We start from the raw sequence: 23,660 nt of genomic DNA, 5'->3' as shown, positions 1-23,660 counted from the left end.
CCTACAAGAATTTCAACTTTATGCCCTGATAGGACAGTGGGATGATGCAAAGAGCCTGACTGCATTAGAGTGGGTATTTTTGCCACATACCTTTTCAAAACCAGTAACTATGATGATTGAAATGTTACCACGATTGTTTTTCCAGGGTCACTTGTGCTGTCAGCAACCGCAATGTATTTGAAATATTACAAAAGGATTTCTCGTGGGTAAATCCAAAGAAATTGGCTTTCTGGGCTAAATTTAGGAATCTGGGTATTTATTGCCTTAGCAGGGTTCTTTTTGATTCTGTTTTTAATTGTGTTTAGTATATAACCTGCTAAGAGCGTCACAACAAGGATAACATGTCCAAATTAAAAGCGGTCAAAAATGGTTTCGATGATTGGTCAAACTCATGGGGTATAACAGGATGGTTATCAGACTTACTAAAGCAAGGGCTCATGCTACTGTTGGTTATATTATTATTGATTATGGTAGCCTCGTGTGTTCTCCGCAAAGTGACTGACATGATAGAAAATGCCATGCATAAGGTCTGGCTGGCTCAAGAAGAAAAAGGGGGGATTGTAGGAATGTGTCTGAGAGAAAATGATCACGTGAGCCAGCCTCCCTACTATGAGAGATTAGATTAAGGGCAAAACAGGTGGTAGAAGATGGAATTAGTACATGGGAAAAACGGGGACTGAGAAGGTAGAAAACATGTTGTGCTAATGACTAAGCAATTTACTATGTGAATTCTTGTAACCAACCTGATCTGTGAATGAACTGCATGGACAGTGCGTGAACAGAGACTGTAAGCCAATCATATAGCTGCCGCTAGCGCGTGCTCTTATTGCCTGTCTATATATACTCTGTGAAAACTTGAATAAAGGGAGAACGATCATACTCATATTGAGATTCCATCGTTACTCCGGGTCCGTCTCCCACTCCGACGTCCTCCGACAGAGGACGATGGCTGAAATACAAATATGGGGAGGCCTGGCAGATTGATTATATCACACTGCCACAAACCCGTCAAGGCAAGCGCTATGTGCTCACAATGGTGGAAGCAACCACTGGATCACGGAATCACGGAATCTTCAGAGTTGGAAGGGACCTCTAGAGATCATCTAGTCCAACTCCCCTGCTAGAGCAGGATTGCCTAAAGCACATCCCTCAGGGCTGCATCCAGGCGGGTCTTGAAAATCTCCCGAGAAGGGGACTCCACAACCTCCCTGGGCAGCCTGTTCCAGTGCTCTGTCACCCTCACTGTAAAGAAGTTTTTCCGTGTATTTGAACGGAACTTCCTGTGTTCTAGCTTGTGCCCATTGCCCCTTGTCCTGTCACTGGGAACCATTGAAAAGAGCCTGGCTCCGTCCTCCTTAAACCCACCCTTTAGGTACTTGTAAACATTAATCAGGTCCCCCCTCAACCTTCTCTTCTCCAGGCTAAAGAGTCCCAGCTCTTTCAGCCTTTCCTCATAAAGGAGGTGCTCCAGTCCCATAATCATCTTGGTTGCCCTTCGCTGGACTCGCTCCAGTAGTTCCCTGTCCCTCTTGAACTGGGGAGCCCAAAACTGGACACAGTACTCCAGTTGTGGCCTCACCAGTGCAGAGTAGAGGGGGAGAATGACCTCCCTCGACCTACTGGCCACAGTCTTCCCTATGCAGCCCAGGATGCCATTGGCCTTCTTGGCGACAAGGGCACACTGCTGGCTCATGGATAATTTGCTGTCTACCAGGACCCCCAGGTCCTTCTCCTCAGAGCTGCTTCCCAGCATGTCCGCCCCTAACATATACTGGTGTTTGGCATTCTTCCTTCCCAGGTGCAGGACCTTACACTTGCTTTTGTTGAACGTCATTAGGTTCTTCTCTGCCCAGCTCTCCAGCCTGTCCAGGTCACGCTGGATGGCAGCACGGCCCTCTGGAGTGTCAGCCACCCCTCCCAGCTTGATATCATCAGCAAACTTGCTGAGGATACACTCTGTCCCCTCATCTAGGTCATTAATGAATATATTGAACAAAATTGGACCAAGTATTGACCCCTGAGGGACACCACTGGTTACAGGCCTCCAACTGGACTCTGTGCCGCTGATCACAACCCTCTGAGTTCTGTCACTCAGCCAGCTCTCGATCCACCTCACTGTCACCTCGTCTAGCCCATACTTCCTCAGCTTCCTAATGAGGATGTTATGGGAGACAGTGTCAAAAGCCTTGCTAAGGTCAAGGTAGATGACATCTACGGCTCTCCCCTCATCCAGCCAACCCGTTATAACGTCATAGAAAGCTATCAGATTGGTCAGGCATGATTTGCCCTTGGTAAATCCATGCTGACCACTTCCAATAACTTCCTGTTCCTCTACGTGTTTGGAGACGACATCCAGAATGAGTCGCTCCATTACCTTCCCAGGGACGGAGGTGAGACTAACCGGCCTGTAGTTCCCTGGGTCCTCCTTCTTGCCTTTTTTGAAGATTGGAGTGATGTCAGCCTTCCTCCAGTCCTCAGGCACCTCTCCTGTTCCCCATGACCTTGCAAAGACAATGGAGAGCGGTCTAGCGATAACATCTGCCAGCTCTCTCAGCACTTGCGGGTGCATCCCCTCAGGGCCCATGGATTTATGAATGTCCAGCTTGGCCAAGTGGTCTCTGACCCGGTCCTCCTCAACTTAGGGAAAGTCTTCCTCTCTCCCGACCTTCCCCCTTGCCTCCAGGGTATGGGATTCGTGAGGGACGGCTTTATCAGTGAAGACCGAAGAAAAGAAGGCATTCAGTAACTCTGCCTTCTCTGTGTCTTCCACCACTAGGGCACCCGTCTCATTCATCAGTGAACCTATATTTTCCCTAGTCTTCCTTTTCCTGTTGATATACTGGAAAAATCTCTTCTTGTTGTCTTTAACTGCAGTGGCCAAACTGAGTTCTGATTGAGCTTTGGCCCTTCTAATCTTCCCCCTGCATAGCTTTGTTATATCTTGATAATCCTCATAAGTTGCTAAGCCCCTTTTCCAGAGAACGTGAGCCTTCCTTTTTTTTCTGAGGTCCAGCCAAAGCTCTCTATTTAGCCAGGCTGGCCTTCTTCCCCGTCGGCTCGTCTTTCGGGACATGGGGATGGCCTTCTCCTGTGCTTCTAAGAGCACCTGCTTGAAGTATGACCAGCCTTCCTGGGCACCTTTGCTCTTCAAAACTGCCTCCCAAGGGACACTCTCAACCATGCTCCTAAACAGGTTAAGGTCTGCCCTTCGGAAATCCAAGGTGGCAGTTTTGCTGGCTCCCCGCCTCGCTTCACCAAGAATTGAAAACTCTATCATTTCATGGTCACTCTGCCCAAGACGACCTCCAACCTTTACATCCCCCACAAGACCTTCTCTGTTAACAAACAGTAGGTCCAGTAGGGCACTTCCCCTAGTAGGTTCCACACACTCCAGGAACCTCCGGGACTGTTCCCTCTCTGCTGTGTAGTATTCCCAGCGGACATCTGGGAAGTTGAAATCCCCCACAAGAACAAGGGCAGATGATCGCGAGACCTCTGCCAGCTGCTTATAGAATACTTCATTGGTTTCTACATCCTGATTAGGGGGTCTATAACAAACTCCCATCACGATATCTGCCTTGTTGGCCTTCCCCTTAATTTTTATCCATACACACTCAACACTGTCATTCACACTGTTGAGTTCTAGACATTCAAAACTGCCCCTAACATAGAGGGCCACCCCACCACCTCTCTTCCCTTGCCTATCTCTTTTGAAAACCTGGTAGCCATCAATTACAGCACTCCACTTGTGTGTGTCTTCCCACCACGTTTCCGTGATGGCAACCACATCATAGTTTCCCTGCTGCACGATGGCCTCCAGCTCGTCCTGCTTATTCCCCATGCTGCGTGCATTAGTGTAGATGCACTTCAGTTGGGTTAATTGTCCTGCCACTTTCTTGGGGGGACAGGCCCTGATTTGCACCTGATCATTCTCGGACGCTACTGTAGTTACCAAATTATCACTACTCCTTGTGTCTATGCTGCCACACAATTCACTATCCTCCACCATCGCTGAGACAGGCTGCAAGACCTTGCTATCACTTTTACCCATGAGCACTGCTATGTTGCTCCCAGGCACCCCTTTTGTGATCCTGGTTTCGTCCCCATCCCCTATCAAACCTAGTTTGAAGCCTTATGAATAAGCCCTGCTAATTCTTGTCCCAGTCTCTTTCTTCCCCTTCGGGTTAGGCTTCCCCCGCCTGATGCCAGCATGCCTGGTTTCCTGTAGATCAGCCCATGTTCAAAAAAGCCAAAGTCCTGCCGGACGCACCAGTCACGGAGCCAGGAGTTAATTTGCTGGTCCTCCTATTTATCCCCTCGTCTACCCCTGCAAATGGTGGGATAGAGGAGAACTCTATTTCTGCTCCCGATCCCTTAACCAGCCGTCCCAGGGCCCTAAAGTCATTCTTCATTGCCCTCAGACTTCTGGTACCTACTTCGTCACTGCCTACCTGAAATATCAGTAGCGGATAGTAATCTGATGACTGGACCAGGGAAGGGTCCAGTCATGGATGGCTGGAAACATACCCTGTGCCCCATGCCACTGCCCGGAACACTATCCTGGGCCTTGAAAAGCAAGTCCTGTGGCGAAATGGTACCCCAGAGAGAATCGAGTCGGACAACGGGACTCATTTCCGAAACAGCCTCATAGACACCTGGGCCAAAGAGCATGGCATTGAGTGGGTATATCACATCCCCTGTCACACACCAGCCGCCGGGAAGCTAGAACAATACAATGGATTGTTAAAAACTACCCTGAGAGCAATGGGTGGTGGGACTTTAAAACTTTGGGATACACATCTAGCAAAAGCTACCTGGCTAGTTAACACCAGGGGATCTACCAATGGGGCTGGCCCTGCCCAATCAAAACTTCCACGTACCGTAGAAGGGGATGAAGTCCCTGTAGTGCACATGAAGGATATGCTAGGGAAGACAGTCTGGGTTAGTCCTGCCTCGGGCAAAGGCAAACCCATCCGTGGGATTGCTTTTGCCCAAGGACCTGGGTGCACTTGGTGGGTGATGCGGAAGGATGGGGAAGTCTGACGTATACCGCATGGGGATCTGATTTTGGGTGAGAATAGCCAATGAATCAAATTGTGTGCTGTTAATTGCTAAGTAACACTCTCGCTGTATGTCCTCATTACTATAATTGCTATCAGTTGTACTATGAGTAAGGCACAGGGGTGATGGGATAAGAACTGACCTCAGCAGCTGGCACCCAGCAACTTCCTCAAGATCTACATCTTCAGCCCACGGATTGTGTGCATGAGCCACACCGGGTGCACCAGTCACAACCTCCGAAAATACAGCATGCAACAGACCAGCACCACCCAGCATCTCACCTGCCCTGAGATACTGCTCTAACAGGTGGAGCCCAAAGCCATGGATTAAAAGAACTCAACGGACACTTTGGAGGGATGGCCCATAAACTAAGGGCATTATATCCACATGAATATATATGTGTGTATACATATATATGACAGGGGAAAGTGGTGGCAATTCATTGGAACCTGTAAGATCCAGGCATGGCATAGATGGTATGGAATAAGGGGTGGATAATGTCCTGGTTCCGGTGGGGATAGGGTTAATTTTTCCTGGTATTCATTGCCATGTGAGCCATGCCCACCCTGAGCTGCTGGCGGAGGGGGCAGGAAGTCACCGTTTGGAGCAGGCTGGGGTGTCCCGGGTCCAGTTGGTGAGCGGCGGGGAGCGGCAGTTCTGTAATCGTGTTTGTATATTCCTCTGTCCGTCTGATTGGTGTTGTTTGCTTGTTCCCTTTGCCGTTCTGTTAAACTGCCTTTGTCTCAACCCAAGAGTCTTGCATTTTTTTTCCTTCCAATTCTTCCTGTATTGGGAAGGCCCAAGCGAGCGGCACATGGTTCTTTGTTGCCGTCTGAGGCCAAACCACAACATTCAGGTTTCATCACTACTGTGTTATCCTGAAGAACACTTCTAGAACACCGTTAGTATCACATAACGGTTAATATCATACAGCTCGGAATTAAGTCTTCTCACCCAGGGTCGAATTTCCTTGGGGTACACATTGAGCTTCCCCATTCTCCAGCATCACCCACCAAGTACATCCAGGTCCTTGAGCAAAAACAGTCCCACGAATGGGTTTTCCTTTGCCTGAGGCAGGAAAAACCCAAGCAGTTTTCCCTAACCTGTTCCTTTCATGCTGTTCTCCTGTCCCGTAGGGATAGAAGAGACTCTTTAGAGACCCAATTCAACAGTCCCATAAAAACAAAGAATGTTTCCACATTAATTGAGAGATATATATATGCTTTTATATGTATATATATCTATACCTTGGTAGATCATAATTTCTCTTGGAAGTTATACTGTTCTCTTCTTTATACAGAATGCCTTACCTATGATCCTAAGTAACAAACCAAAACCCGCTACTTATTGACTGCCCTCTGTGTTGTGCTCTGGTTCTGTAATGAAACGGTTGGTACTAACTACGAATTCCTGTGGAGGAGGAGAACGTAGTGTGTGGCAAACAAACCATCCAGAACTGTGCCGAGAATCAGAAAGCCCAAACCCGAGGGCTGAAGGATGAGTATGTGATGATACATGCATAAACACGCGTGTTGTGTTCCTTGGGTTTTTTTTCTTCATTACTTCATCGGTAAGTAATGAAGTACTCTCCTCTACCTGTCCCCGAATGTCAACAGAGGAGACTGTATTTCTTTCTTGCTAATTGCCTTTGACGTGAAGTCGGCAACCTTGTATTTGAGATTCTGTGTGGGATGTTCCGGGTCAGTCTCACCTCGAGGACAAAAAGCCCAATGTTTGTATCTAGGACCAAAAACAACGGAGAAGATACTCTCCTCGTCATGTCGCGTTTTTAAAAAATGAGTGTTTTTCCTTCAGAAGCCAAACAGGTGGGGCTGGGCCAGCTGAGACCCATTTTTTGAAATGTCAAGTCACCAAGCATGTGGTAGCTACAAACTGGAACCACAGAGAGCTTCTCATCATTGCTTTGAGCAATGCAGTAACTTTCACAGCTTCACAGGGAGACGCTCAAGAGTACTTGAAATACTGGAAATTTAATTTCACTTGGTGCAGTGGAGGCTCAGTAAAATGCAAAACAGAGTTTAAGCCAGCAAATCTACAAGCACAGGTCACTCGCCGAGGCAAACAGCTCCGGTGCTGGCACATCGGCAGCAGAGCCGGGCAATGGTGGCGAAAAGGGGCTTTTCCCGAGTTTTTCTGAGGCCGGGAGAAGACCGGGCAGTGGCTGCGGGAGCCCGCAGCTGACGCGAGAGCATCTGACGAGGCTGGGGCGGAGCCTGCAGCAGCAGCGGCAGGTTTAAAGGAGGCATAAGCGCCACAACGGTCACTGGCTGAGGCAAGTGAGCCTGCAGCAGCAGCGGCCAGCCCCCAGCCCCTTCAAAGGCGGCCCAAGGGAGTGCGGTGAACAGGGCGGGCAGACAGGGCATGGCGCGTCAGTTCGCGTGGAAGGGCGCAGGAAGCTCGGGGGGGAAGGTCAGCCATGGTCTCCAGCTGAAGGACGCAGCTTCGCGCATCTGCCGCACCTGCCAGAGCAGACGTGGCCGTACCAACTGAGCTCCCCTGGAAGCACGCAGCCCCCCAGGTCGCCGGCTGCAGAGAGTGCCTTAATCTCCCAGGGCTGGTGGGTGGTAGAAGAGGTGACAGCTGCGTGAGGTGCCACCAGGGGGATGATCTACTCAGCCTGGCAGCAGAGCTGAAAGAGGAAACAGAAGGGCTGCGGAGCATCAGGGAGAGTGAGAAAGGAATGGATTGGTGGAAGCAGACTCTGACCTCCCTGAGTCAAAAACCAGAAGAGCCCCCAAAAAAACCCCGAGCTGAAGGAGATCTGGTCCCTTCGCCCTGCCACTGAAGGCAGTGGCCAAAAGGAGGCCAGTGAATGGAGGCTAGTCCCTACGAGGGGAGGGAAGCGAAGCGAACTCCCTCCTTGCCCACATCCCCCAACCAGGTGCCTCTGCACAACAGGTATGAGGCTCTTGAGGAGGTAGGCCAGCCCATGGATGGCATGGAAGATGGTTTGGCTACACCAGAAGAGATGCCGGGACCAGCAAGGCCTACCCCCAGTTTAAAAACTGCCTCTGCAAGGGAGAAGAGGCGGGTTATAGTAGTAGGACACTGCCTTCTGAGGGGGACAGAAGGCCCAATATGCCGCGCAGACCCTCTTGACAGGGAGGTATGCTGCCTCCCCGGGGCCAGGGTCAGGGACGTCACTTGAAAACTTCCCAGCCTGGTTAAATCTGGCTAGGGGCATCAAGGGTAACAAGAAAAACTCCTATGAGTACGTCACGGGTACAGGCAAGACTAGCGAAGGTGTGGGCCCTCTCAGGAAGGACACAGGAGACCTGGTCACCCAGGACATGGAGAAGGCTGAGATGCTGAATGACTTTCTCGCCTCGGCCTTCACCAGCAAGGGCTCCACCCACACCACCCAAGTTGCAGGATGCAAAAGCAGGGTCTATGAGAATGAAGCAGCGCCCACTGTAGGAGAAGATCAGGTTCAGGACCATCTGAGGAACCTGAAGGTGCATAAGTCCATGGGACCAGATGAAATCCATCCACGGGTCCTGAGGGAGCTGTCAGATGAAGTCGCCAAGCCTCTTTCCATTATATTTGAGAAGTCGTGGCAGTCTGGTGAAGTTCCTGCTGATTGGAAAAGGGGAAACAGAACGCCCATTTTCAAAAAGGGAAGAAAGGAAGACCCAGGGAACTACAGGCCGGTCAGTCTCACCTCTGTGCCTGGCAAGGTCATGGAGCAGATCCTCCTGGAAACGCTACTAAGGCACATGGGAAATAGGGAGGTGATTGGTGACAGCCAACACGGCTTCACCAAAGGCAAATTGTGCCTGACACTGACAAATGTCTTACTCTTTGGTGTCTTTGGTGAAATTACAATAGAAACGGTGGCGGCTCTCTGTCAGTGAACGGACTTATTTCAGAGATAACTCACATAATATGTGTGCTTATTCTTGAACTTCAGTACCAATGTACCTTGACAGAAGAGGCTTGAAACAGTGCCTTCCTTCCCCGATTATTTCAGAATACGCTGGATTCTTTCAAAACACGCTGGATTCTTTCAAAACTGCTTGGGATGGGAAGTGGCTAACTGTACTAATATTGACTCCTCCATCCAACAGAGAAGGAATTGCAACATGCCATTACAAATTCTACTTTTGTAGCCCTCCAAAACACTGTCAAGTTGCTTTACAAATGCTAATCAATGTCTCCTGAAGTCTAGTAGATTGAAACGCTCTGGCGATACCCCTTGACTTGGTCATTGCAGAGTTGTATGGCGGAGAACAGAGCTCCTGAGTTTTCATAAGAACCGTTTTATTTGGAAAACAAATATACAGCTCTGGTGACAGAAGAAGTCGGTAAAGTTGTCCTGAATGGTCCCTGTTTAAGAAAAAAATTTCTAAATTGAAATTCTGGTTTGAAACATCATTTGCTAGCAAATAATTTGTTACAAATTCATTACAAATGACCTAGGCTTAGTGGATGATAACCCTATTGCGAAAATATAAAACACCCACGCTCTTTCATGTGGGTGGCGATGAGGTGGCAAGACGTAGCCCAAGGGTAATCAAAAGAGACTTCAGGGCCTTGGGAAGGTTAATAAGGGAACCTGGGGTGCAGGTTATCTTTTCTTCCCTTCTCCCAGTTATAGGCAGTGACTCTGAAAGAAGCAGACGTGCTCAGTCTGTCAACACATGGCTCCGTGGCTGGTGTCACTGCAACAACTTTGGGTTTTTTGAACAATGGGATGGTCTACACGGCACCAGGCTTGCTGGCGTTGGATGGGGTTCATCTTTCTGCAAGGGGGAAGAGGGTATTCGCTCATGAGCCAGCGGGGTTCACTGACCAAGCTTTAAACTAGGCTTGTTGCGGGAGGGGGATGTTATCAGGCTTGCTCGTGAAAAGCCAAGGGATGACGCTCCAAGGTCCCTTCCAACCCAAACCAGTCTATGATATCTGCATCTGCCACGCTAACTGCACCTGCAACAGCACCTGCAACGTGGTCTCCATCTGCGTTTCCATCTTCAATTTTATCTGCATCCGCACCGGCATCCCCAAAGATGCCTTCCTCTGAAATGGTACCTGCATCAGCAACGCTCCCTCTGTCTGCAAGGGCATCTGCAATGCTCTCTGCACTCCGGTTTTGTCTACATCTGCAGTGGCGCACGCAAGGGTATCTGGTGTGGCATCTGTCTCTCCCATGGCATCTCCATCTGCAGTTGCATCTGAAAGACTACCTGGTTTCTGCAAGGGCGTCTGCAGCAGTATCTGTGTCTGCCACGGCCTCTACAACGGCATCTGCACCTGCAACGGAATGGGCGGTGGTATCTCTGATGGTATCAGTACGGGTGTCCCTGCCTGTATTGGTGCCGGCGTCTGTGAAGGTCTCTGTACGGTGCCTGTGTGCCCAATTGTACCTGTGTCTGCGTCTGTGCTGGCATCTGTCTGTGTCCTAAGTCTGTGCGTGGTGGGAGTTCTGCTGTCCAACAGGAGTCCAACGCCCTGTCCGTGTTGGCCTTCATGCGCGCTGCCAGGCGGGAGAACCTCCGTCCGCTGGAAGTGCCCTCCAGGCTGAAGAGGCGCTCCAGTAAGGAAAGGCAGCAGCTCTGCTGCAGCAGCCAGGCCAGCCTCTTCATCCTGCCGCACGAGAGAAACTGCTGGGCCCAGAGGCTCTCACTGTACAGCGCTAAATCAGCCAGGGCTGGGGGAAAGCAGGGCGGCGGACAAGCCAGTCGCACCTCCTGGGAGGAAAGGGAGCTGATGGAGAGGAAGGGGGCAAACAAAGCAGTGCCGCCAGGGGAAGCTGACCGCTCGAGAGGGCGCGTTGGCGCTACAGCGCCCGGGGGCCCAAGCAAAGCTGGGAACCGGCAAGAAAAGGGTTATCGCCCTCTGAGCTTCCTCGCTCTCACACCTCACCCCCACCCACTGCTCCTTCCCCGTCTCCTGGTCCTGCCTCCAGAGCCCTGCCCCTCGTCAGCCTCTACTCCCTGTTTACAGCTCTCTGTAAACCACGACAGTCCTTTTTCACGCCCAACACGGGGCTCGAAGGGTTGAGATAATGACAGAATCCAACTAGAGCTTGGAAAAACGAATTTTTTGTATGCATTTATTTTATTAGGTAAATAGTCACTGGTCATCATGTTGCTTGGTTTCTTCTCATGGCTGTGTTATGTAAATTCCTATATGGCTTATGTACTCCCTGCAATGCTGTTTATCATGTCTGGAAGAGGGATGAGGATTATCATTCTACTGTACTGTGCGATATCTGTTTATGATATGATAAGATCACTGTTCAGACAGCTATTTTGGGGTGTTTATGTGGTTTTGCTGTCCTGTCTGTACATTGAGCACTATCTCTCAGAATTTATTAATAATTACACCTAGTCTGTAGGGGAAACAGGGGGGGACAATTTCCCCAGCTCTTTTGCCTCCCTTTTCTCCTTCGGGTCAGGTATGACAGCTTTTGAGAATTTTGAATATCCTTGGGATACTCAAACCAGCATGTTCCTAGTGTTAGGTCTCATGAATACGTTCCAGGTCTTGTTTAGGGTTAAGCGACTATTTAAGACTACCACCCGGAGATCTGCTCCGAGGCTGGATAGTCAGGGGTGGCATGGCATGTGGGAGAACATGGGCAGGTACCTGAGAAATTCTCACCTCCAATGGTCTGGGACTTCACCCCTGAACAATTACAGGACCCTGATAAAGTGGTAGAATACTTGAAGGGAAAATCCTGTGGCTATTCTAGACAGGCACAACTGTCCCCAGCCACCACCAAGGCCCTGCCGCAGTCGATGCGTGCCGGCAGGCACAGCCCCCGGCTGCGAGCTGCTTTTTACCCATGGGGGAAGGAGCGTGCAGGGGGGAGGGAGTGTGGGGCTCTGTCATTCCCCATTCCACCCGCACATCGCTCCTTAACCCCTCGGTCCTGTAAGGGCCGGGCGTCAGGTCACGTGTGGCCTCAAGCCCAGGCAGGTCTGCGACCAGGTAGGAAATGGCTCTTCCTCCCCTGGGTTCTCAGTTCTGCTCCTTACCGGCCCTTCTGCAGAAGGCAGGCTGCTCTCACGTAAGCGACACAAGGCAACTTTTCCACCTGAGCCTTGACAAAGGCGCCAGGGGAGGTCTCGGGGAAGTTCCTTCTGAGCAAGCTCAAAGCCTCCCTCATCATTGTCTCTGCCAGCCGAAGGCGTTGCATACACCAGCAAACCTGCAGAGGAAAAGGGAAACACCCTGATCTGCTCGAGTCGGCCAAGAGACTGACGGAGTCTGCCGGTGGCTTGTGATGCCAGGGATATGCCCTGCAGCCGGGGAAAGCATCCAGCTCCATCCCCCAGGACACCCCTCCAGACCTCCCCGTCTCTTTACCTCCCCTTTGAGGCTGAAGAAGGTGGCCTCTTCAAACCAGGCTATCGCAGTGGCTTTCATCTTCCTCAGGACCTCCGCTTCGTTCAGTTTCATGAGGGCCTTTGCGCAAGCACAGAGAGAACAGGTGAGCGTGATGCAGAGCCCATGGCCAGCCTCGTCCTCCCCTGTTGCCTCTGGCATGTGTCTTAAGAGGACCCGTTTCTCCCCCTGCTGATGCCCGCCCCAACACAGTCACGCCGGCTCAGAGCACAGGCACCAGTGCTCCTTCAGATCCCCTCCCTGCTAATTCCCCTCCTGCTATGGGCACGGTGGCCTGTGTCTCCGTCCACAGAAGAGGCAAGCCGGAGGAAGAAGTCAGGCTCTGACCCCAGCATGTCCCTTCCAAGGCCCCGTCCAGGCATGCCCTATTGCAGCGGTGAAGTTGTCCTGCCCAGAGCCAGCTGACTGAGAGGACTCCGTGCACGGTGGGCACTGGCGAGCGAGGCAACTCACCATGTAGCTGTTGGAGACGTGCAGGTAGGCAGCAGCACACTCCAGAAGGTAGTAAAAGGCTCGGTCGGCATCGCCCATTGCCACGTAGTGGCGAGCCAAAGGCACAAGCACCGATTCCACGATGGCTCGGCATTCACACCAGTGTGTGCCGTTGTGCTGCCTGTCGGTCTCGTCGGGCAGCTCAGTTGTCTGTTCGCCCTCTGGCAGAAGCCGCTCCGCCACACTAGTCAGAGCACCGTTCCCAGGGGAAGAAGAGAGCAAAGAATGCACAGGCATCACCTACACTGGTCTTTTGCCCCACAGAGAGGCCATCAAAAGCCCTTTGTTCAAAGCAGAGCGCGAGCCCACGGGCAGGCATGACTCCTACAGCTGCTTTGTTGCCAGGGAGAAGACGACAAGCTGGGCTTTCTGTCACCTCCCCCAGGCAAACCACCCAGCTCCCTGTGGTGGCTTTTCCCCTGCAGATCTTGTAGCGCTCCTCTCGAGGAACTGGAAAGCAAGGCCTGCTCCAGCGTAGTGTGACCATCACTAGGAGCCCACGGGCTTCCTCAAGCACTGTCTCATCTCCGTGGCCATCTCTTCCCAGCTCCCACCCCACGGAAAGCCTCTTCCTCAAGCTAGAGTCACAACTGGCAGGCAAATGCCAGCGCTTCCTTGGTCTCCTCTGGAGACCCATGAGCCCCCTGCCTTTACAAAGAATCAAACCCTTGTCTGCTCACCCAGTTTCCTCCTCCGTGAAAGCCTGCTGCTCTGCGGCATCTGCAAAGAAAACAGGGGGTTAGACACCTCCTCGCCTGCCCCAGGGGAAGAGCTGCTCTCGCTCTCCCACTGGGCTTCAAGGACCCTTGCGAGGGTGCCGACACGCTGAGCAAAGTCTGCGGTGGTTGTCCTCAGCGCCTGGGCTCGTCCCTGGCAGACCTCCTCCCAGCCGATCCCCAGCATACACCCCTGGGCTCCTGGAGGGCCCGGGCTGTGGAGCACGGTGCACAGCGTACCCCCAGTGGCGTGGGTCCTATCCCGCTTCAGCTCTTCTCCAGCCAGCACCAAGGCCTCCCAGCTGCATGAGTCGCCTCCCTTGGCAGGGTCCCGACAGCTGCCTCCATCCTGGCTGCTGGTGACGGCGAAGTGGTGGAAGGCGACAAACTCCCCTTGGCCGCAGCTCCTGCATTTGTGCGCGTGCTGCTCCAGGAAGGCGGCACACTTGCCGTGCAAGGCGACTCGCTGCCTCTCGGGCCACAGCTCGTACGCAGCCTTCTGCAGCAGTGGGACGCAGAAGGCCAGGACGCCAGGCTGCTGCTCCTCGGTCCTCGTGCTGGGAGAGGGCCTCTGCACACCTGCAAGGCAAAGGGCCTCGGCATCAGCCCCAGCTCAGAGCCGTCGTAGCCGGGGCACGAGAGTCATGCCTTGGCGTGCATCCTTGCCAGCCAACCAGCACTGCTGCACACCGAGCCTTGCAGCACAGGGCAAAAGGGCCCAGCTTGCCTTGCTGACGCTAGCCCAGCCCCGCGGACACAGCGCTCAGCTGCGCTCCAGGCAGGAGCTGGGCATGTCACCGCCAGCCCAAGCAAGCCCCGTCCAGCACTTTCTCCCTGCTCTTGGCAAGGCAGTCCCCAGCCTCCTGAGCTTCCTCCTGCGCCACAGGGGAGTCAAAGCTGAATAAAAGCCCGTCGAGGGCCCCGGGGCAACCTGGAGAGCATCTTTGATCAGGTGGCTGGGAGAGGATGTCAGGGGCTCCACACGCCCTCCCGTGCCTGCGCTACGAGCAGCACTCGGGACGGCACTTGGTGGGAACCTCCCTCCAGCGCAAAGCTAGCGGGCTTTGAGACCGACCCATAAGGTCTTTGAACAACCCATCGCAAAGAGCCGTGCCTGCCTGAGCCCCAGCCACCCCTCACAGCAGGGGAAGCGCACCATGCCCTGGGGAGCCCTGCCGGGACACAGCTGGGAGCTCCCTTGTCCACCTGCCCGCTACCACTTACCGCTCTCCACCTGCGAAGAGGTGGCTGGCCCCTCGGTAGGATCTTGCACATCTTCTGGCACCTCTGTGTTTTTCAGCCGCTTCAGGATGTTGTCGCTCACCAGCTCGTCCAACGAGGAATTCATATGGGTCCTGAGGCCAGTGGGAAGGATGTGCGACAGGAGCTGGGTGGTAAACACCGGCCCGATGATGGCTGCAAACTTCACAACCATCCGCGTCAGCGGCTGCATCCGATCCAGCTGAGTCAGCGCAATCTCTGTCAAGAAGAAACAACACGTCTCTCTTGCCTCTTCCCCATGCTGAGGCTGGAGAGGCTGGAAAGTTTCAACCCATGAGATGGGGTAGACTTTGGCCTCCTCTCCTTGCGGCTGCACCTACTGGGCAATCGCAACCCAGGGTAGGCATCTTCAAACTGGCTCCGCTCCTGATGGAACCGCAGGCCATGAGGCCTGGGGAAAAGCCAGATGCTCAAACAAACGCTCCCCCACCGAGGGCGGGGAGGGCAGGACCCAGCAGGTATGCGCATCCCATGATGTGCCCTACCAGATCTGGAGTAGGCTTTTGCCCAACAGCGCACACAGAGAACTTTCCCCACATCACAGGTGGACTCAGAGCTCCCCACAACGCTTGCCTTTAACTTGGCCAGACAACACTATTCCTTCCTCTTGGTTTTCTTTTTTTTTTTTTTTTGGACAAAGCCACTTCACAGCAGGAATACTTTAGCATGACGTCTCTTCACAGTTCATAACAAATGTCTATGACCAGAGAGGAGGGACGCTCATTGAAAGCTCCCCCATCCAGCTCCCCTGGCTACAGGAGGATTTCCATGCCGATCCGCAGAAAAAAAACAAAACAAAACAAAAAAAAAGAAGAAAAAAGAAGAAAAAAGAGAAGGATTTGGTTTGGATTAAGTGCCTTGAGACCAGCATTAGCTGGGGAACTCAAAAAGAGAAGAGCAACACAGATGCTGCGTCAAAGTTGGGACAGAGGCAAGTCAAAGCTTTTTCCCAGCAAAGTATTTGTTTTGGTGAGAAAAGGGAGCCATGTCAGTGTTGCACGGATAACCTTTTCTCTCCTACCTGCTGACGGAGAGCAGGCTCACAGGAGGGGAAAGCGGCTGCCTGCAGCCCCAGGCCTGTTTCTGGTGGGACCGGAGCCGCCTTCCCAGCAGAGCCCCCACGCTGAGAGGGTGACTCTGCAGCACACGGATGCCCGGCCTCCCTCCAGCCCCTGCCCCGGGAAGGAGCCCCAGCACAGCCGCCAGCCGGCAGAGCAGCGCTCGGCTCCTTACCTTTCAAGGGGATGGGCAGCGCGGTGTTCTCCAGGGTCACGCCTGGCCTGAGGAGGCAGACCCTGCCGTCATTCCCCGCGTCGGAGCTCCAGGTTGCTGCGAGGGATGAAGCCTCGACTGCAGATGCTGGGCGGAGCAAGAGAGCACCGATAAGGCAGTTTGCAAAGCGACTCACAGCTCGCGAGCGCTTCACGATTCACTTGGGATGGGACAAGTCCCCCCTGACATGGTCCAGTGCCTGTCCTGAATGTGGTGGTCATGAAGCAGAGCAAAACAGTTCCCACCAGTTCCCAGCCAGGGAAACTGCTGGTGCTAATGCAAGACGTGGCCTCAGTCCTGGCTCTTCCCAAGGCCGCGGCACTCTGGCTGGCATTGCTCTCTCGGATGGCATTACCACCGTTTTCTTCCGTTACCGGCACTCTTGTGGGGATTTATGGTTTGGCATTCAAGTTTCCTGGGCTCATCCCTCACCTCAAGCTGGGGTTTGTTCTCAAGTGAGCTAGCCTTTGGCCCAGTTAAACTGCATGCCCATTGGAATGCCTAAGAAACACCACAAGCACATGTGCTTCGGAAGGATTTCCCCTGTGTTTTAGCCCCACAACCCCCGCCCCAAGAATGTAGGTCCCTCCGAGCCACCAGAACTCACTGCCCCTGCTTTGCCTGTCCCAACAGCAAGGTGCACAGGAGCCCACACCTCCGCCAGACCAAGATCTGACTCTGCCCAGAGCCATGGGGGAACAACGGGGCAAGACTCTGCTGTGGAGAACACGCCACAGCAACTCGCTAGTCGCAGCCAAGGTGCTTACTGATCAGGCTCTCCCAGTTGTCCTTTGCTTTTCCAGACTGCCTCCGGGTGCAGAACTGGAGCATGTCGTTGGCACGAAGGCAGCGCAGCAGCTCCTCGCAGTAATATGGGATCCCTGAGCTGGTTCGGATCAGGAACCTGCACAGGAGCAGACCCGTCGGGGACCAGCACAAGGAAAGTAAGGTGAAACACAGTTCAGCTGGGCGGCCAGTCACTCAGGCATACCAGGGTAGCCAGCATCTTCATCACAGCTACACCTCACTTTGGAAAGGGATCGTCCTCCCGCTGCCTTGGGCTTTTGTGCCCCCTGAACCCTCCAGCCTTTGCCGAAGCCCACGGGAAAAGAATTGCGGACAATGCCCAAAGCGCAGAGCAGCGAGCCCTGCCTTTCTTCTCCTCAGGAGCCTGGAGAGGATGGACCTCTGCCCCGGGGAATCTCCCCCACAGCCCAGCCACCCAGACCAAGGCCTTTTCTGTTCACACCCAGACACAGCTGGGCTCAGGACTCTTTCTCCCTTCCTCCCTGTGCGGCAGCCAAGGCGGACACCTCCCAGGCTGGGTGTCTCGGGAGTTGCCCACTCTCAGCGCACACCCACCAGGGTGAGGCATAACAAGCCGCCCACGCCTGGCACTCGCTAGAATCCAGGATGTTTCTAGTGGCCCTGCGCTCCCTTGCCTGGGGGGCTGATTCCCTACCACGGTCAGCAGAGGTTCAGGCCTCTTCCCCCTTGCAGAAAGATGCACCTTGCAGGTGCTGTTGCAGGTGCAGTTAGCGTGGCAGATGCATATATCATAGACTGGTTTGGGTTGGAAGGGACCTTGGAGCGTCATCCCTTGGCTTTTCACGAGCAAGCCTGATAACATCCCCCTCCCGCAACAAGCCTAGTTTAAAGCTTGGTCAGTGAACCCCGCTGGCTCATGAGCGAATACCCTCTTCCCCCTTGCAGAAAGATGAACCCCATCCAACGCCAGCAAGCCTGGTGCCGTGTAGACCATCCCATTGTTCAAAAAACCCAAAGTTGTTGCAGTGACACCAGCCACGGAGCCATGTGTTGACAGACTGAGCACGTCTGCTTCTTTCAGAGTCACTGCCTATAACTGGGAGAAGGGAAGAAAAGATAACCTGCACCCCAGGTTCCCTTATTAACCTTCCCAAGGCCCTGAAGTCTCTTTTGATTACCCTTGGGCTACGTCTTGCCACCTCATCGCCACCCACATGAAAGAGCGTGGGTGTTTTATATTTTCGCAATAGGGTTATCATCCACTAAGCCTAGGTCATTTGTAATGAATTTGTAACAAATTATTTGCTAGCAAATGATGTTTCAAACCAGAATTTCAATTTAGAAATTTTTTTCTTAAACAGGGACCATTCAGGACAACTTTACCGACTTCTTCTGTCACCAGAGCTGTTGTTTGTTTTCCAAATAAAACGGTTCTTATGAAAACTCAGGAGTTCTGTTCTCCGCCATACAACTCTGCAATGACCAAGTCAAGTGGTATCGCCAGAGCGTTTCAATCTACTAGACTTCAGGAGACATTGATTAGCATTTGTAAAGCAACTTGACAGTGTTTTGGAGGGCTACAAAAGTAGAATTTGTAATGGCATGTTGCAGTTCCTTCTCTGTTGGATGGAGGAGTCAATATTAGCACAATTAGCCACTTCCCATCCCAAGCAGTTTTGAAAGAATCCAGCGTGTTTTGAAAGAATCCAGCGTATTCTGAAATAATCGGGGAAGGAAGGCACTGTTTCAAGCCTCTTCTGTCAAGGTACATTGGTACTGAAGTTCAAAAATAAGCACACATATTATGTGAGTTATCTCTGAAATAAGTCCGTTCACTGACAGAGAGCCGCCACCGTTTCTATTGTAATTTCACCAAAGACACCAAAGAGTAAGACATTTGTCAGTGTCAGGCACAATTTGCCTTTGGTGAAGCCATGTTGGCTGTCACCAATCACCTCCCTATTTCCCATGTGCCTTAGTAGCGTTTCCAGGAGGATCTGCTCCATGACCTTGCCAGGCACGGAGGTGAGACTGACCGGCCTGTAGTTCCCTGGGTCTTCCTTTCTTCCCTTTTTGAAAATGGGCGTTCTGTTTCCCCTTTTCCAATCAGCAGGAACTTCACCAGACTGCCACGACTTCTCAAATATAATGGAAAGAGGCTTGGCGACTTCATCTGACAGCTCCCTCAGGACCCGTGGATGGATTTCATCTGGTCCCATGGACTTATGCACCTTCAGGTTCCTCAGATGGTCCTGAACCTGATCTTCTCCTACAGTGGGCGCTGCTTCATTCTCATAGACCCTGCTTTTGCATCCTGCAACTTGGGTGGTGTGGGTGGAGCCCTTGCTGGTGAAGGCCGAGGCGAGAAAGTCATTCAGCATCTCAGCCTTCTCCATGTCCTGGGTGACCAGGTCTCCTGTGTCCTTCCTGAGAGGGCCCACACCTTCCCTAGTCTTGCCTGTACCCGTGACGTACTCATAGGAGTTTTTCTTGTTACCCTTGATGCCCCTAGCCAGATTTAACCAGGGCTGGGAAGTTTTCAAGTGACGTCCCTGACCCTGGCCCCGGGGAGGCAGCATACCTCCCTGTCAAGAGGGTCTGCGCGGCATATTGGGCCTTCTGTCCCCCTCAGAAGGCAGTGTCCTACTACTATAACCCGCCTCTTCTCCCTTGCAGAGGCAGTTTTTAAACTGGGGGTAGGCCTTGCTGGTCCCGGCATCTCTTCTGGTGTAGCCAAACCATCTTCCATGCCATCCATGGGCTGGCCTACCTCCTCAAGAGCCTCATACCTGTTGTGCAGAGGCACCTGGTTGGGGGATGTGGGCAAGGAGGGAGTTCGCTTCCCTCCCTTCGTAGGGACTAGCCTCCATTCACTGGCCTCCTTTTGGCCACTGCCTTCAGTGGCAGGGCGAAGGGACCAGATCTCCTTCAGCTCGGGGTTTTTTTGGGGGCTCTTCTGGTTTTTGACTCAGGGAGGTCAGAGTCTGCTTCCACCAATCCATTCCTTTCTCACTCTCCCTGATGCTCCGCAGCCTTTCTGTTTCCTCTTTCAGCTCTGCTGCCAGGCTGAGTAGATCATCCCCCTGGTGGCACCTCACGCAGCTGTCACCTCTTCTACCACCCACCAGCCCTGGGAGATTAAGGCACTCTCTGCAGCCGGCGACCTGGGGGGCTGCGTGCTTCCAGGGGAGCTCAGTTGGTACGGCCGCGCCTGCTCTGGCAGCTCTGGCAGAATTTGTCTATTTTTTAAGACAGAATGCTTTAGGACAATATAACCTTGTAGTAGAAGGTTATCTCTCAAAACAAGGGGCCCAGGGTTACTGAGGAATGCAGAGACTAGTCAAAGCTAACACTTTTGTTGCGCCAGCAAGAATAAAGAAGTAGAGCAGAGGTCTGCAGTTCACCCAGAAGTCACAATGATGAAGAGGAATGGAGGAACTAAATGACCACCGGATGCCTCTGAAGACCACCGAGAGACTCCAGTGCGCATGTGGGACTGGGCAGTAACCTGTAATAATGAGTTAATGAATAGGTAATCATTTCTTGGAAAACTGGTGAACATGCATACATAGCATGTTTTTAAACTGTGCATCTAAATCAGTCAGCGCGCACATTAGGTGGAGCAATCCCCTGTGCGCCTGGTGCTGCAATAAAGAATACCTGCTTAATAGTCAGCAAGGCTGTTGAGTCTTAACTTCGGCATTTCACTGCATCATGGGCTTTCCCAATATGGGAAAGAATCAGAAGAAAAAGGCAAAACTCGTGGGTTGAGCCAAAGACAATTTAACAGAACAGCAAAGGTAACAAGAAAACAACACCAATACCACGGATAGAGGGATATACAAACATGATTACAGTACCACTGCTCACTGACCGGACCCGGGACGCCCCAGCCTGCTCCCAAGTGAGACTTCCTTCCCCCCTTCCCTGGCAGCTTCTGGCTACAGGCTGGGCATGGCTCCCATGGGATGGAATACGTGTGTCCCTGCCGGAGCCCGGGGAGAATTAACCCTGTCCCCACTGGAACCAGGACAGGGTGGTAACTGGGTTCCACAGATGGAGTCAGGAACACACGGATCAGGATCAAAGGCAGATGAACAGACAGGGTCGTCCTCGGACATCGACCATTGAAGGAAGAGAGCTGACCCTTTGATCCCTCAGCTTTTATACTGAGCATGGGGCAGATGGGATAGAATACCCCTGTTGGTCAATTTTGGGTCACCTGTCCTGTCTGCTTCTCCCCGGAGGTGGGACCCCTCTGCGCTTTGCCGCTTCTGACCCCTCCAATGGGGCAAATAACGAAATGAGCTGACCTTGGTTGTTATAGCAATAAGTATAATCAAGAGCCTCTGCGCACACCATTCCGTGGCACAAACTCTCTTATCACTCTGAACGAACCGTTTCAGACACAACATGCTGTTAATTTCAGAGAGTTAGAAGAGGCCGAGCTAACAAATAAAATTACTGAACAGGAAGTTGATTCTGTTTTACCTCAAACCAGGACATTCCACCCCTTATTCCATACCATTTCTGTCATGCTCAGATCACTTATACTTTCTCTATCGAATCTATCCATACACCATATGTACAGATAGATAGACAGATACATGCAGGTTACTCAATTATGATTTTACCTACAAAAGTCCACTAAGTTCATTTATTTCATAACTGTAGGATTTCATCTCTCATAGCAGAATCTCAGGGTAGGAAAGATGAATGAAATTCTCAGGGAGGAATGAAGTTCATCGTGGTTCGTGCCCATGGGTATCATGTCCATCTCAAAGAGTTTTGCTGGATGCCACTTGATGAAGCTGGTTCAGTGTCCTGGTTCCGGCGGGGATAGGGTTAATTTTTCCTGGTATTCCATGCCATGTGAGCCATGCCCACCCTGAGCTGCCAGGGGAGGGGGCAGGAAGTCGCCTTTTGGAGCAGGCTGCAGCGGCGGGTTCCGTAATCGTGTTTGTATATTCCTCTGTCCGTGTGATTGGTGTTGTTTGCTTGTTCCCTTTGCCGTTCTGTTAAACTGCCTTTGTCTCAACCCAAGAGTCTTGCCTTTTTTTTCTTCCGATTCTTCCTGAATGAGGAAGGCCTGAGCGAGCGTCTGAGGCTAAACCACGACAGTCCTTTTTCACGCCCAACACGGGGCTCGAAGGGTTGAGATAATGACAGAATCCAACTAGAGCTTGGAAAAACGAATTTTTTGTATGCATTTATTTTATTAGGTAAATAGTCACTGGTCATCATGTTGCTTGGTTTCTTCTCATGGCTGTGTTATGTAAATTCCTATATGGCTTATGTACTCCCTGCAATGCTGTTTATCATGTCTGGAAGAGGGATGAGGATTATCATTCTACTGTACTGTGCGATATCTGTTTATGATATGATAAGATCACTGTTCAGACAGCTATTTTGGGGTGTTTATGTGGTTTTGCTGTCCTGTCCGTACATTGGGCACTATCTCTCAGAATTTATTAATAATTACACCTAGTCTGTAGGGGAAACAGGGGGGGACACTTTCCCCAGCTCTTTTGCCTCCCTTTTCTCCTTCAGGTCAGGTATGACAGCTTTTGAGAATTTTGAATATCCTTGGGATACTCAAACCAGCATGTTCCTAGTGTTAGGTCTCCTGAATACGTTCCAGGTCTTGTTTAGGGTTAAGCGACTATTTAAGACTACCACCCGGAGATCTGCTCCGAGGCTGGATAGTCAGGGGTGGCATGGCATGTGGGAGAACATGGGCAGGTACCTGAGAAATTCTCACCTCCAATGGTCTGGGACTTCACCCCTGAACAATTACAGGACCCTGATAAAGTGGTAGAATACTTGAAGGGAAAATCCTGTGGCTATTCTAGACAGGCACAGCTGTCCCCAGCCACCACCAAGGCCCTGCCGCAGTCGACGCGTGCCGGCAGGCACAGCCCCCGGCTGCGAGCTGCTTTTTACCCAGGGGGGAAGGAGCGTGCAGGGGGGAGGGAGTGTGGGGCTCTGTCGTTCCCCATTCCACCCGCACATCGCTCCTTAACCCCTCGGTCCTGTAAGGGCCGTGCGTCAGGTCACGTGTGGCCTCAAGCCCAGGCAGGTCTGGGACCAGGTAGGAAATGGCTCTTCCTCCCCTGGGTTCTCAGTTCTGCTCCTTACCGGCCCTTCTGCAGAAGGCAGGCTGCTCTCACGTAAGCGACACAAGGCAACTTTTCCACCTGAGCCTTGACAAAGGCGCCAGGGGAGGTCTCGGGGAAGTTCCTTCTGAGCAAGCTCAAAGCCTCCCTCATCATTGTCTCTGCCAGCTGAAGGCGTTGCATACACCAGCAAACCTGCAGAGGAAAAGGGAAACACCCTGATCTGCTCGAGTCGGCCAAGAGACTGACGGAGTCTGCCGGTGGCTTGTGATGCCAGGGATATGCCCCGCAGCCGGGGAAAGCATCCAGCTCCATCCCCCAGGACACCCCTCCAGACTTCCCCGTCTCTTTACCTGCCCTTTGAGGCTGAAGAAGGTGGCCTCTTCAAAGCAGGCTATCGCAGTGGCTTTCATCTTCCTCAGGACCTCCGCTTCGTTCAGTTTCATGAGGGCCTTTGCGCAAGCACAGAGAGAGAAGGTGAGCGTGATGCAGAGCCCATGGCCAGCCTCGTCCTCCCCTGTTGCCTCTGGCATGTGTCTTAAGAGGACCCGTTTCTCCCCCTGCTGATGCCCGCCCCAACACA

General features: G+C 52.3%; 1 protein-coding gene across 1 annotated transcript in view; it reads right to left on the bottom strand.

The window, feature by feature from the left end:
* Window positions 1-9,816: 9,816 nt before the first annotated feature.
* LOC134509153 (adenylate cyclase type 10-like) overlaps window positions 9,817-23,660 on the bottom strand; it is a 32,299-nt gene continuing 18,455 nt past the window's right edge. The window contains exons 20-25 of the mRNA XM_063321636.1: window positions 12,394-12,492; window positions 12,063-12,235; window positions 10,517-10,785; window positions 10,266-10,332; window positions 10,009-10,181; window positions 9,817-9,824 (exon numbers count right to left, since the gene is read on the bottom strand). Coding sequence (XP_063177706.1) covers window positions 9,817-9,824; window positions 10,009-10,181; window positions 10,266-10,332; window positions 10,517-10,785; window positions 12,063-12,235; window positions 12,394-12,492 — 789 coding nt within the window. The remainder of the gene's footprint in view (window positions 9,825-10,008; window positions 10,182-10,265; window positions 10,333-10,516; window positions 10,786-12,062; window positions 12,236-12,393; window positions 12,493-23,660) is intronic.

The sequence above is a fragment of the Chroicocephalus ridibundus genome, unplaced genomic scaffold, assembly GCF_963924245.1.
Source record: "Chroicocephalus ridibundus unplaced genomic scaffold, bChrRid1.1 SCAFFOLD_442, whole genome shotgun sequence".
Taxonomy (NCBI): Eukaryota; Metazoa; Chordata; class Aves; order Charadriiformes; family Laridae; genus Chroicocephalus; species Chroicocephalus ridibundus.
Note: the sequence above shows the minus strand (reverse complement) of the source record. Positions and strands in the feature narration are given on the sequence as shown.